Source organism: Protobothrops mucrosquamatus, unplaced genomic scaffold (genome assembly GCF_001527695.2).
Source record: "Protobothrops mucrosquamatus isolate PMUCROS unplaced genomic scaffold, P.Mucros_1.0 scaffold142, whole genome shotgun sequence".
NCBI classification, from domain to species: Eukaryota; Metazoa; Chordata; class Lepidosauria; order Squamata; family Viperidae; genus Protobothrops; species Protobothrops mucrosquamatus.
In genome coordinates, this window is record NW_015386508.1 from 716,157 (window position 1) to 731,208 (window position 15,052).

Consider the following 15,052-nt stretch of genomic DNA (forward strand, 5'->3'; position numbering starts at 1 on the left):
ATGGCTTTTTCAGCAAGCGGGTCTGGCCTAGGGAGAATTTTAAATAGGGACAATTTTAATTAGAATTTTAATGGTAACACAGCGGTTAAATATTTGTTTTTAATTGGTTTTTATTGGGGATAGTGTTTGTATTGTTTTAATATGCTGTAAGCCGCCCTGAGTCCTGTTGGGAGAAGGGCGGCATATAAGTTTAATTAAAAATAAATAAATAAATAAATATCTGAAGGAAGAAATAATGGATCTAGAGAAAGAGCAGAATACGAAAGTTGTAATGGAATAGCATTAAAAAGATCTGCAAAAAGAAAGAGATGGGAAGCCTACAGACTAAAGGTAGTGTATAGAGTACAAAAGTCCTTGACTTACAATAGTTTATTTAGTGACCTTTCAAAGTTACAATGGTGCTGAAAAAAGGGACTTATGATCATTTTTCACACTTACGACCGTTGCAGCATCCCTATGGTCATGTGATCAACATTCAGATGCTTGACAACTGACTCATATTTATAACTGTTGCAGTGTCCCAAGATCACTTTTTTGCAACCTTTTGACAAGGAGTCAATGGGGAAGCCAGAGTCACTTAACAACCATGTTACTAACCTATCAACCGCAGTGATTCACTTAACAACTGTGGCAAGAAAGATCATAAAATAGAGGAAAACTCACTTAACAAATGTCTCACTTAGCAACAGAAATGTTGGGGCTCAGCTATGGTTGTAAATTGAGGACTACCTGTAATATAAAAATTCACAAGGCTAGTTTGCTAGGGAAGAAGAGTATGGAAAGGTATACAGATAGTCCTCAATTTACAACCCTCCTTTTAGTGACCATTCAAAGTTACACCAATACCAAAAAGTGAAGTATGACCTGTCCTTGCACTTACGACCGCTACAGCATTCTCATGGTCACATGATCAAAATCCAGGCAATCACGATAGTTGCAATGGTCACGTGGTCACCATTTGCAACCTTCACAACTGGCTTCTGGCATGATTCACCTAATAACTGCTTAACAGCTGTGCCAAAAAAGGTCATAAATTGGGCATGACTCATTTAATAACTGCCTTGCTTAGCAAGGCAAATTCTGGTCCTAATTGTGGTGGTAAGTTGAGGACTACCTGTAGTACATGGTGTTGTATAACATTTAGCAATTTTTCCTTTTTCTTCCTTCATTCCTTCCTAGAAAATTACTGTTTATTACTCTTTTCTGGATTCCACATAATGTTCCTAAAGGGAATAGTGTGATGAATACATGCACGTACATGCCAATAAACTGCTCACCTGGGATGTGAAAATAACCTGTAATCACTTACTCCTTGATAGAAAGGATACACAGCTGTCACTGCCCAGTATGAAATGCAGATGGCGATAAGAATAAAGGTTATAATTGGATAGAATAATGTAGACATGATGTAGCCAATTGCCCTAAATAAATAAATAGATAAAAGTTATTCAATTTATCAGATGTCATGCTGAGAAACAATGGACTTTTATATACAGCATACCAGATTTCCACTGTGATTTCTACTTCTTGTGTAATTTTTATTATGCAAATATGTGTAGCATATGTCATCATAAAATTGATGTAAATTCCCACAATATTTCTTTACATTTTAAAATTCTTATTTTTGCCTGTGCATGTGAAAAGTTCACATGACAACTAATGCCTATTTTTTTAAATTTCCAATGCCTTTTAGCTCTTTATTAGACAAGCTATATAAAAGTGGGGTTTTATTGCCCTCCAAATTTCCTCTTTCCTCTTTCATTTTGTCCCAGGCTCTACCTGTTCATCAACTCTTTATTTGTATTTTGTACTGTCCTTTAATATTTGTTTTATTCATATTTTTATTTAGCATCTTTCACAAGAAGGCATGTTTCCTCCCCCATGCTATAAATTTTGGTATCAGCTTCAAAAATCATTTTTTAAACTCAATTGCAACTTCTATCCAGTGCCCATAAAAGTTCATCCATCATAGTTCTTAGCAGATGTATACTTGAAACTGACATACTTATTTCCCTTAGCTTCTTTATACTATGGGACCCCAGAAATAAGAACTGTGGCTCTTCAGATGTGGCTGAGTTATAACTTCTAGGAAACACAATCACTATAATCAGTTTTGAATACTGAAAATTGTACTTAAGGAACACTTGGAAGCTGGATAGCCGTTTCATGCCTACTGTATCCCACAGAATAATAAAGTTCAGAATTTTCTTTCTTGGATTTACAAATACAACAAGACGTATTAAATTATTGTTACCAATTGTTGGAATGTATCTCTGTGCAACTACAGTAGTATTCAACCAGTAGATGGCAGTATTTACAAATTTGGATCTATGGTATATACTTTATGCTCTTTTGTTCTAAGAAGAGTTTCCTCTTAGGGTATTATAGTTGAGCAGTAAAGCACATGATGACTGTACCTTTGTTTGTTCTATGTGATGCTTTATATAAACAGAATTTCTAACATCAATGAAGGGGACTTTTGCAAAGGGAAGGAAATATTCAAACACAAGGACAAAATATTTAGGGGGAAAATGAAACCTAGTGAATCATCCAGCACCAACTATGAGTGCCATGGCAGAAGGTCAGAAGCTACCCAGGAGTGGCATAGAGTGGTTAGCATAGACTGTTTGCTTGTAAGTAGGAAAAAGGTAAACAAGAAAAAGGTAAACAATTCTTTGGTCCACATGTGGAGTAAAGAAAAGTCCATTTTAAATAAAAGTCTACTATTTTCTTCTCCTTTTTAGCCAATCTCTTCTATGTAACATTTTATTGTTCTCTCTATTCTTTGTCAATGTTTGTTTATTATTTCAATTTATATGGCTGCCCATCTGAAATGCATGCCTCGAGGGAGATAACAACCATTAAAAACATCATAAAACAATACACACAATCAGCAGCTGGTAAAAATGTAGAACAGAGTCTTCAAATTTGGCCCTTTTATGACCTGTGCACTTCAACTCCCAGAATTCCTCAACCAGGCATGCTGGCTGAGGAATTCTGGGAGTTGAAATCCACAAGTCATAAAAGAGTCACGTTTGAAGACTCCTGATGTAGAACCACAACCAATAAATTAATATAGCCATTGCACCGGCTCTGCCACACCTCTGGATCCTTAAGTCTGATAACAAAACCATGTTTTTAAGTTCTTGTGAACAGCCAGCAGACTCGGGGCTAATCTCATCTCTGGAGGGAGCTGTTTTAAAGGTTATGTGGCGTGACATCTCTGTCTGATGACGTTTTAAAATAGACAGAAGAGAATAATGGGTCAGGTAGATATAATCAGGGAGAGTTTATTCAGTCCCTCAGATAAGCCATCTCCATGTAATGGAGCAATTTATAGCTCATTACCAGCACTTTGAATTAAACCTAGAAACGTAATGGCAACCAATGCAGCTTGCAGAGCAGAAGTATAATGTGTACTGGTCAAGCAGCACATGTAATGGCCTATACCACTGTACGAGCTGTAGCTTCCAGATATTCTTCAAGGGCAGCTGCACATAAGACACACTGAAATAGTCCATTCAGAGGTGACATTAGTGTGTGTGAACAGAGCATCCTAGTCCGCTGGCAAAGCGCCCTGGCAGCCGGTGGCAGCGGGGGCGCTCTTGCACAGAAGATCTGGGCCGATTTGCCCTGCTCCAGGCAGGAGCAGCCCAGAGCAGCATAGCCAGGAGGGCAAAGAGCCCTGTGAGGCCCGAAGAGTGCTAGGTTCAGCCCTTAGCCTGGCGCCTGTAGCACTGAGTAGGCATGCAGGCTGGCGCTCAGTAGCCCAAATGCGGAGGCGAAGGGCTCTGGCAGGCCGGTGGCAGGGCAGCACTTTGAATCTTGGCCGACTTGCCCCTCACCAGGCTTGGCACCCTTTCCACCACTGCCCACCATGGCTGCACCTGGTCCGCCACCACACTCTCACCACCATGTTGCTTCTCCACCCCATGCACAGCCCCCCTCCACGCGCTCGTGTTCTACTGGTACAAATACCGGCAAAAAGTAAGCCCTCCCCGAAAGTAAAACCTTACTTCAGAGCCCAAAAGAAAGTAAGACCAGGTCTTACTTTCGGGGAAACACGAATGGATGGATGCATTTATTTATGTATTTGAAATATTTATGTAGCCACACATCTCATATCTAACTCTGGGTTGTCTTCAACCATCGATTAAAACAATATCAATAAAAAGACAACATAGTACATATACTTCCATATATTTATTAAAACTTCATATATTAAACCTGGTATCAAAGGTAAGCTTCCACATGCTGTCTATCATTAAACCTTCTTGTCCTTTTCACCCTATCTCAGCTTGGTAATGTTATGAAACCTGACTTTCTTCTCTACATGAGCATACTTTTTATATAATTACCATTTCAATTTTCGTAAGCCTTCCCTAATGCGGGCAATATACTCTGCACATGTTTATAATTATTTCACATAATTCAAAATAAGAGCTAAAATTTAAATTAATCCTTGCGTTAAACATTAGTTCTACATGGACAATTAATTTATTGTGCTAGAAACATCTTGACTGTTTTTTTTCAATCACTGAAGCTTCTGCTATTCAAGAAATAATTACTACAAATCAGTGTATTTCAGAATTTAATAATAGGTAGGCCTTATTGAAATCATAACTGTTTATAATAATAAACTGCTTGTTAAATTCTAGGAATAGATCGTAACTGATTTATTGCTAGTGTAAACTGCCATCTCACTGAAGAGATGATTAAACTAAACTTGGAAAAAAAATTACTTAGCTTTCAGTCATTAACCACATATTTTTCAAGACCTTGATTAGGGGTTACATTCTGTTGGGTTCACAATGAGATGCAACATTTCTTTTGATGAATGCATCAAAAGGCATCATATTTATGCACTTTCCAATGCAGAAATATTGGACAGTATTTCTGTGATATTTAGTGATCTTTAATGGAATATACACTCACTATAATGAACTCTTATTTTTTCACTACAAGTTTATGAAAATTTCTGCACACATTCTTTTAATTGTATTGTTTACTTTGCTATGATGCTTCCAGGTGACCCCGGAAAAATAGTTGAGTTTGATGACAACACTACAGAGCTGATACCTCACTACATATTTCACTTTCAACTTCACCCAAAACAGCAATCCTGATTATTGGCTCTGTGAGGAATAACAGATTGAAACTCAGTTTATACAAGATACAAGGCTGCTCTTTAGGGAGAAAAAAACAGAGAATTTGAAAGTGAAATACTTTTTGCCCTTACATTTATTTTCAGTGTCATTTCAGACAAAATAACCGAACAAATGATGTTGACCGATCCTTCCGTAGAGATGCCAAATATACATTTTAATAAAAAATATAAATATTATATGAAGTGGATTAATGTAATTCACAGTTTTTGAGGTAGCAGGATCATATTAATTAACCAAGGCTTGGCATTCTCGCAGAATAGCTCTCTTCACAATTAAGATAACCTACTTTGAAAGAGAATGTCAGGTCTCTTTCCTTCACTGTACAATCTGACTGAATCTATGAACTAGAGCAGGGGTAGTCAACCTTGGCTCTTTTATGACTCGTGGACTTCAATTCCCAGAATTCCTGAGCCAGCTTAGCTGGCTCAGGAATTCTGGGAGTTGAAGTCCACGAGTCATAAAAGAGCCAAGGTTGACTACCCCTGAACTAGAGCAAATAGCCTGATAACTTTCTGATAGGCTTCCAGTTATCATGGCTTTTGGCCAACTCTGCATACATATTTTTATGCGGGCTACTCAAACAGTTGTTCCGGGCTAGTTTGTGTCAGCTTTGTTGATGGGAAAAGTAGAGATCATTCTGTTCTCGGAGAAATGTTTCTCATAGGAAAGAAAGGGAAAGGGCTATAGATGGTCTGACTTTGGAAATGGAAATTAACACTGGCTAATTCAAAACTTAATTTTTAAATGGCTTTCTGGGGAATTGAAAATGGATGGACCAGTGTTAATTGCTGAAAATCTATTGCTAGTTCAGGGGAGTCATGTGGAGAATACGGCACAGTCCAGACCAGTGTGCTGGGGAGCAGAAGAAGGAAAGCACCATAAGAATGTGTCAAAGCGGAAAACAGCTCTCAGTGGATCTGAACTTGATTTTACCAGCCTGAATAAGAAAAACCAGCTGTCAGCTGGGCAGATAGAAAAAAATTGCCACCAATCTCTATAATCCATCCTTTAACTCTAAAATTAGGAAGTAAACAGAGTAAGGAATAGAGTATTCCATTATATATTTAGCTCACATTGTGATCTATAAATATTGGATGCTTAAAGTTGTTTCAGGCTACAGGAAAAAAATGTTCTTGCCTCACAATTAAAGCTGTTTAATCAGCTGAGGCTTGGGAACAGGGGAAAAAATGCAACGGATTGCAGTGCAATCAGTTGCTTGCTTGCCAAGTAAGGCCAAAAAGTGAAATTGCACAAAATTCTCATTTTAACATGTTTCGTAAAAAGAATTCAAGTGGAATATTGCTCTGAATTTCTAGAAAAACCTAAAAATCGTATACTCAGGTCACAATCTCTCCACTAATGGCTGGGAAGCCTGGGTCCAGAATACTGCAAAAATGAGAATGTTAATAATACTTACCGGCTACCTTCTTTCAAAAGGGCAATTGCAATCCGAATTCGATTTCTCAGAAATATTAACATCAGTATAATGACAACTTCCACTATACAAAGTAGTATCACTGAAAACAACAAAAAATAAGGCTGACTTAATCTCAACACAACACATTACCAGTTAGAAGGGTTAGTTTCAGTAGTCCCTTTCACAACTGCATCTTATTCAGGATTCCAGTGGAATTAAATCTCAACATACCTAGGTCAAGCCTAAACTATTTTATACACACTAAAGCAAGTATTTCATCAAGATTGTACTCTCTCATCACAACAATATTTATGAGTTTCATTTTGCATACCGCAAGCCTACTCCTCAATGAATATTATGGCATATAGTACAAGGAAATTGATGAAGAAAACCATTTGCGATGCAATGCATTACTTTAAATATAATTTTAAATTTAACACTATTAGTTTAAGGAAATATCTGTTTCAAATTACACAGTCCTTATTCATTGACTGCCTTTTGCTATTTTCGTTCATTGTATCTGGAGATGTTAAATATAATCAATGCTTATATGTGTCTGATTTTGTTCTCTTATTTATTGTATCCCAGTGCTTATCGTTATTATTCCTGGATAACAACTTTTTAATGAGTAAAAGCAGCCTGAATTTCAGCTATTTTTTTAATGTACTGATATTTACTTGAATTCCAGTATGATTTTTGTCTAGATTCAGAAATTCTGCAAATGAGAAATAACACTAAAGTCATATGTCTGTTTTTTTCCAGAAAGCAAAGGGGTAAAAGTAACAGGAACAATCCACTTCATCTCAGGCAAGAAAACTCACACTGAGTTTTATTGAACATAATAGGGATTATTTCTAAGTTTCAAGTTGGTTTTCATTTTAAGTGTTGATCCTACAGACATGTTGGAATACAATCCTATTGTCCCCAGAGCAGAAGAAAACAAGAGAGACTTTACAATTTGATTTTGCCTGCAGGCTCAATGAAATAGAATACATGTAATGTGTTTTTAAGAAGCTTATTTATCTATATGGAGCAGTAAAATACAATATTCTGTATTGTGTTTCAGTGTGATTTATCCCATTTATCCTAGGATCTTCCCAGCCTATTCCCATGTTTCCTACCTGCATAGATGCAGCAATGTGTGAATTGTTTTGTCATACATTCTCCAATTCATTCACTTTAAGAACAAGTAAAGTCAATAGTTTTGCTCAGTGGTAGGATTCAGCCAGTTCGCACCAGTTTGGCAGAACTGGTAGATAATTTTTTGTTGCCCAGACCCAGAATGGACTTCCGGAAGCCGCATCCACACAAAGAACTGGTTGTTCACATATTTGAATCCCACCACTGACTTTGCTGCATCTTGCGTAGCCTGGAAGCCTATTCCAGAGCAAACATCTACTACTCAGTGCCATGTAGATGTCAGACCACACATCCCATAATTTTCAGATGTCATGGACATGCTCTAGATCAGGGATAGGCAACCTTGGCTCTTTTATGACTCATGGACTTCAACTCCCAGAATTCCTGAGCCAGCCCTGATCTAGATGAAGCTGCTATGTGAGATCATCTGGGGATCATTTTGGGGTGCAATATTATTAGTATGCTGACAATAACAGATTTTATACACTTCCCTGCCTGTGCCAGAGATGACATGAATGTTGTAAGTGTTTGGAGGCTCCCAGGGTCTGGAGAGATCAGAATGGGGTAAAGCTGAATCCAAGAAAGCAGAGGTCATGTTTGTTTAAAAAGGTTCTCTGTTGATTCCAGTGTTATCTCTTGATGAGCAAGCATTACTCCAAAAGGAGCAAGATTATCACTAGAAGGCCAGCCTGAACTCACAGCTCCTGCTAAAACAGCAAGTAAAGTTGTAGCTAGAGAAGTTATTACCCAGCTCCAGCTGATGCTTCTGTTGCAGTATTATCTGGTGCCAGAGAACCTGGGAACAATTAATTCTTGCCCTGATTAATGCCTAGATAGCTACAATGCACTCTGCATGGAACTACCTTTAAAGATTCATCAGAAGTAACTATTAGTCCAGAATGTAGCAGCCTATGTGCTAACCAATGCCCAACCTTGGAGACACATTACAGCTATGCTGCGGGTTATGAATTAGCTTATAATTGACTTCTAGATGTAATTTAAAGTAAAGTTCTACCTCAGCATATTGCTGGACCACTTGGTCCAAACAAAATTATTTGAACTATTAGGGCATTTAGGAATAACATACTCCTAGTTCTCAACTTTGGGGAATAAAAGACGCTAAAGATGGAAGCCATTGCTTTTCAAGTGTTATGTTTGTTCTCTTAAACAAACTCCTACTGGAGATAAGACCAACTCTCTGATGACATTCAAGAAAATCCTGAAGCCGAAGAGTTGGTCCAGAAAGCCTTCTAATTAGACTCGGACATCTTTTATCTTTCTTATTTCTTATTAATATTGGAGCTGAGATAGAGAAATGATTCTATGACATTTTAATTTTCAATTTGTACTACGGATAAATTTCTTTATATCGTGTAAGCCTCTGAGAATCAATTCAAATTGTAGTGGGATATAACTGCAGTAAAATAAAGACATTTAGAAATGTCTTGCTTAGACAAACAAAACATTTAGAAAATCTGGTCTTCAGAGAACAGGCTTGCATATTGTGTTAAGTAAAAGTACTCTTGGTTTTTTAAAATTTCAGTGTGTTGGATGAACTCATTCAACTATAGTTTCTTTGTCAAGCCATGTTTAAACATATCATAGCTTACCATGCAGTATGTCGAGTTTGATATCAATCAATCAATCATCAAAGAAGCTGTTTATTCATATTAATGCTAAGCAGGTGTCTCAAAATACAGGTTTCTCAAAAATTCACTTACTAAATGCTAACCATGTTTGCCTCAGTTGCAGATAGACTCTGAAATCTGTCTGGAATCCAATATCATAGATGGTAAGATCAGAACCAGGTATTCCATGAAGGCGATGATATTCCCAGTAGCAATGCCAGATACCTTTTTAAAAAGAAATAATAGAATCATAGAACAATTTACATCCTTTAGATAATCTATACTGTGGTTTGCTTCAAAATCAAAGAAAACTTTCTGGCAGAAAGAAGATCAAATATAAGAGCTACAAACTATATGCTTGACTTGGGACCTAACACCCAGTAGAAGCCTTCTTATGATATGTATGCATAATCCAAAAGCACTTTTATATGCTTATGCAATAAGACATTTATCAATGGGATAAGAGAAAAAAATAGAGATTTTTACAGAAGTCTCTTGATTTGGTATGCTCTTGTTGGAGAAAAAAAAATCTGGGACCTCTATTTTTGATAGATGAAAGACTAGGATTCTTTTGCTCTTTCAGAAATTTTGAATGTATTAGTTTCAGTTCCCGTGGTTTGGTTTTGGTTCCCATTCCCAAAGCTTTATTTAATTTTTTTAACTTCATGATATGTCACACTTGCCATGCTGGCAAACATTTTCATACTTATGCTGTGCTGTATTTCAAATTATTTATTGCATTATTTTTTAAATTTATTATGTTTCATTTTGTGTGGCAAACAGAGATGAACTGCTCTATGAGTTATTTTATAAATTTAGCCAGTAAATAGTAAAGATAAAGCAAAACAAGCCTTACAATGTCTATAGATATACTTATTTGAAGAAAATAGCTTCCTGATTCTCAGTCATCAGTCTTTTCACAAATAATTGAAATTCCAAAAGAAACTTGCTGATAATTTTTTTGAGAAGGTGGAGCACCACCCAGTATTTTCTCTCATGTTTCAGACAGAAAAAAAATTCAAATTCTACTAGAGAGCAACATCAAACATGAAGAATATTGAATATTCTACACTGACAGCTGTCAAAATAGAGCATTCATGTGATATGTGGGTCATGTCTGATAACTGTACAGGTGTTTATGAATCAGGAAACTGAAGAAAAAATCACTTTCTCAATTTGCAGTGAAATAGGTTATTAAATTGTCACAGGTGATGAGCCAGATAGTCTGTCTGTCCATTTATCTATAGAAAAAGCATATATACATTTTTAAAAAGCTTGCCACTCAAACCATCCTTATGTCCTACCTAGTTAGTTAGTTGAGGTTGGATGCTTATCTCTTTTTGATGATGACGATTGTAAGACACCTCAAATTTTGTAAACTAAGTGTTCTTTAAATCTATCATGTCATATTTCAGTTTTTAGTAGGGCAATCATAGAACAAGGAGCAATCATAAACTTGCCAACATAAAATAACCAAAAGAGCAAATAGTAAAGATTTGCTTATTCCAATGGCCAATTCCTAACAAAAACTAATAGTGATATCATATTCAGATATATGAAAACACACATACATAACAAGTAAGCATCTGCATGGTGGGTAGAAGACTAGGGTGTTTTTCCTTTGCCCAAGTACTAGTAAAGTACTAGTACTAGTTATTGCAGTGCTGAAGGAAAAACAGATTGTGTGGAATCCTCGGTGGTCTCTGAGCTTGATTGTTTTCTTACAGACGTTTCATTATTTCACTAGGTAACATCATCAGTGTTAGAAGGGAATGGGGTTTGCTTTTTATACAGTGGCTATTTAACATTCAATTAGTTTGTTTGTAATAGGAAGAGGGGATCTAGAGCACAAATAGAATGGCCCCATAGGAAGTCAGTTAACGGGGAAAGTGTGAGATGGTATAGAATTAAGAGATTATTAGTTCTGCTTATCTCAGTATTAGTAGTAAAATGCTAGGTAGCTGTATGTAACATTTGGCACTTACCATATCCTATAATCCCAATTACACCAAAGATGAAAATCCAGAAGAGAACTCCTGCTATGAATCTCAGAAGCACAAGAAAGAGCAAGCTGACTACCATTGCAATAAACAGCCCTCTGGGAATAAAAATAAATAAAATACAACAGTTAAAAAAAATGAGCAAGCAGTCTCCTATGGCAGTGTATCCTGGCTTAAAGTATGGCGCTTCAATTGTTTCCCCTAATTTCATTGATATCTGAAGCAAATAGCAAGTAGAAATATAGAACAATGAATTCATAGAAAAAAACTGAATAAAGCACAAAAGAATGAAAAGGCAAAGAAGAAAAGCTATATTCCCACTTTGCGTGCATCTTCCACTGTGACTGTTTTATATGCTGAAGGCGTGACTTTTGATGAATAAGAACTTACATTAAGATCCAGTACCAAGAGCTCGCATAGTCTTCAAAAATCTTCATCCCAACTGATCTTGCATCAAGAACATTATTGATGCCACTTTAAAAAGGAAAAAGAAAAACAAGTTTTAGACTATGTCCCTCTTATATAAATCAACCAATCCAAGAGCTTGCCATAATAACAGTACAACATACCATTAAAAAAAAGATAGGTCACAACTCTGTTCATAGTGTTTGGTTAATTGGCAAAATGGAATATTCAGGGTTATAACTAGTAGTACAACTATGTTATATTGAGGTTTGTGCCCAAAGCAATAATAAGCTTCAGGAAAATATAAATCTTATGGAAAAGGTAAGAATATAGGTTCTAATTCTATACATATTAAATAGACCTACTTCTGTTTACTGTATATTACACACAGATTATGCTATTGAACTATTAACATTTCAAAACAATTATTAAAGCTACAATAAAACCATAGGATATGTAAGCAACACTGGTATACATCTAGGGAAATATTTATAATGTGTTAGTACTGGTTAACTATAGATGACTGTGTCATATGAAAATCAACCATGGTGTATGCTTGTTTGAATTAACCATTTTGAAGGTTGTGCAAGATAGCAAGTTTGCAGCTTTGGAGTTTATTTTTAAGGTTGTCTTTCTTATGCTTAAGAGTCTTTATAATGATTAAGATGTCAATAAGGACCAAAGAAATGCAGGTACAAGACTACTCTTAGCCATGGATATTTAGTGAGTAGCTTTGGCCCAATCACCTTTTCTCAGCTCAACCGGTGCTACAATGGTGCTCACGATGAGGAAAAATGGAGGAAAAAGGAAACTCCTGCAGGAAAAGCAGGATGTAGGTGAAATGAATTAATTGTTGCTTTTATTAAGCAGCCTTTAATATCCTGTTTGAACAGAAAGGACAAAAATAAAACAATCATAATAATTACAAGCTATGATGTCATTATTGCACTGATATCGGTCCAAGATACTTGGATAAGTAGTGAATGTTTCAGATCAAAAAAGAAATTCAGTGGCCATGATTCCACTTCCAGACATGAATAAGAAAATAATTTGCATCTAAAGTTGTTCCTGGAACAAATGAAATCAAAATCATGAAATTCTTCTCCTACATAGAGGTTTGTCCATGAGATTAGTACTGTAAAAAAATAATCCATGGCAATGCATTTATATGACTAGTCCAGAAAGTTGTATAGGTAAACACAAAAACACAAACAATCCATACTTTGCTGCTTCCCTGAGATCCGTTACATTCCGCGTTTTTCCTCTTCCATCTTTGAAAGTAGTCTGATTGGCCACAGTCAGAACCCCGTTTTTAGTAGAAAAATCAGGAAAGCACCTCTTAAGAACTGTTAAAACAAAAAGTTATGTGTAGTGTCATGTGTCTTTTTATTAAGATTCATATTTGATACAATGCAGATCAAATTGCATCTTATCATATTAGATTTAACACCATTATATATAATAACAAGAAGAAACTGTATATGGTTAAAGCAGTATGTGCTAGATATTGTGTAATTTATACACAATATCTGTTTCATTTAATTTACTAATGAAATGCAATTAGCTTCACTGGGGACTTTAATATTGGTATCTCAAATAAGTGATAATCTATCACTACTTGTCAAAAAAGATTTCTTCTAAAGCAACTAACAGGAACAGAGAAGGACTTCATGTAAAATTCTAAGAGGGAAGACAAGAATTACATCTTCATTTCCTGATCCTGCTAATTCTCAAGTTTTCTCGACAGTATTTACATTTTTAAGCATAATGCAAAATCCAATATAATTGCATTTTAAATGCAAAAATGAAGTAATCATATTCATGATTGATTTGAAAACTTTTTTAAAAAAGAAAAAGCACAAATGCCATAAGCAAATGTACCACTGGTCACATAACACAACACTTTTGGCACAAATTCTGGCAACCTTATTCTGTACAATGAAATTGTTGAGTAAGATTTATTGTTACACTATCAGTTCCCGCCCCATATATCTTTTTCATTTTTTACAAATAACTTGGTGATCTCCATTTTACTCTACAAATTCCTGGACAGCTAACACTAACCCTAAGTTGGTTTTCCCCCCCCCTAGGAATTTCCCATGTTTTTTACCAGGAAAAGTAAATAAGGCGGACTCAAAAAGTCAGCAACCTCCAAAGCATACCAATGCACTATGAATCTATTGGCGATGTCCATTTTACACTGTGAATTCATGAACACCTAACCCTAACCCTAAGTGGATTTTCCCCTCAATTGGATTTTCACAATTCAGTGATTAAAAACATCCCAACAGAACTGCTCTTGGGTGCATCTAGCAGTGTGCTGGCGACCATTATCATGAACCAACACCATACCGGAAGTCAGCATGCCCTGACACTTGTTATGGATGCTTGTCTGAATTTTAATAAGGTTTTGCAGTAGACTTCTGAAATGATGATTGAACCACACTCCATGAACTTCACTAGAAGTACTCCTTTGACATCTTCACATTTGGCAGGATTTTCTATGGCACCACTTCCAGTGTGGTGTTGGTTCACAATAATGCTCGCCTGCACACTGCTAGATGCACCCAAGAACTTTTGAAGCAGTTCTGTTGAGATGTTTTTGATCACACACACACACACACACACACACACACACACCATTGTCCAGATTTGGCACCGAGTGACTACTACTAAGGAATTTCAAACCTTGTAAAACGTTATGACAAGTGCCTCAATTTGAATGGCGATTATATCGAAAAGTAATCTAGTGTTGTAGTTTTCTAAGTGTATAATAAAGTGTATAATAAAAATTCTGTATCTGCAAGTGTCTGTCATTGATAAACAAATGGAGGTTTATTTCCAAATTGTCCTTGTATTTTATCAGGAAATGTAGACAAGGCAGGCTCAAAGAGTCAGCATTACCCTAAGCATACTGATGCATGATGAATCTGTTGACGATGTCAATTTAACTCTCTGAGTTCATGGAGACCTAACCATATCTCTTAAGTGGGTTTGCCCCCAAAGAGATTTTCCCATTTACTTTAGAAATAAATGTAAACAGGGCAGCACCCTCTTAAGTCTTACTGATGCACTCCGAACCTGTTTTTTTTTTCCAATATAAAATTTTATTGTTTTCATCATAAAAAAAAAGAAATACATCACAAATATTACACAATATTATATCCCATCCCCCCACCCCCCGGACTTCCCAAACCAAACCTAGGCTAATATTCAAATACAAGTAAACAAATATTAATATCTCTAACTCCAAACTCTAAACTTAAACAATCCATCTCCTCCGTATTAATAAAA

General features: G+C 36.1%; 1 protein-coding gene across 1 annotated transcript in view; it reads right to left on the minus strand.

Annotated features, from left to right (window-relative positions):
- SLC44A5 (solute carrier family 44 member 5) overlaps nt 1-15,052 on the minus strand; it is a 43,097-nt gene that overhangs the window by 11,760 nt on the left and 16,285 nt on the right. The window contains exons 6-11 of the mRNA XM_015813216.2: nt 12,981-13,104; nt 11,744-11,827; nt 11,339-11,451; nt 9,447-9,578; nt 6,586-6,685; nt 1,329-1,421 (exon numbers count right to left, since the gene is read on the minus strand). Coding sequence (XP_015668702.2) covers nt 1,329-1,421; nt 6,586-6,685; nt 9,447-9,578; nt 11,339-11,451; nt 11,744-11,827; nt 12,981-13,104 — 646 coding nt within the window. The remainder of the gene's footprint in view (nt 1-1,328; nt 1,422-6,585; nt 6,686-9,446; nt 9,579-11,338; nt 11,452-11,743; nt 11,828-12,980; nt 13,105-15,052) is intronic.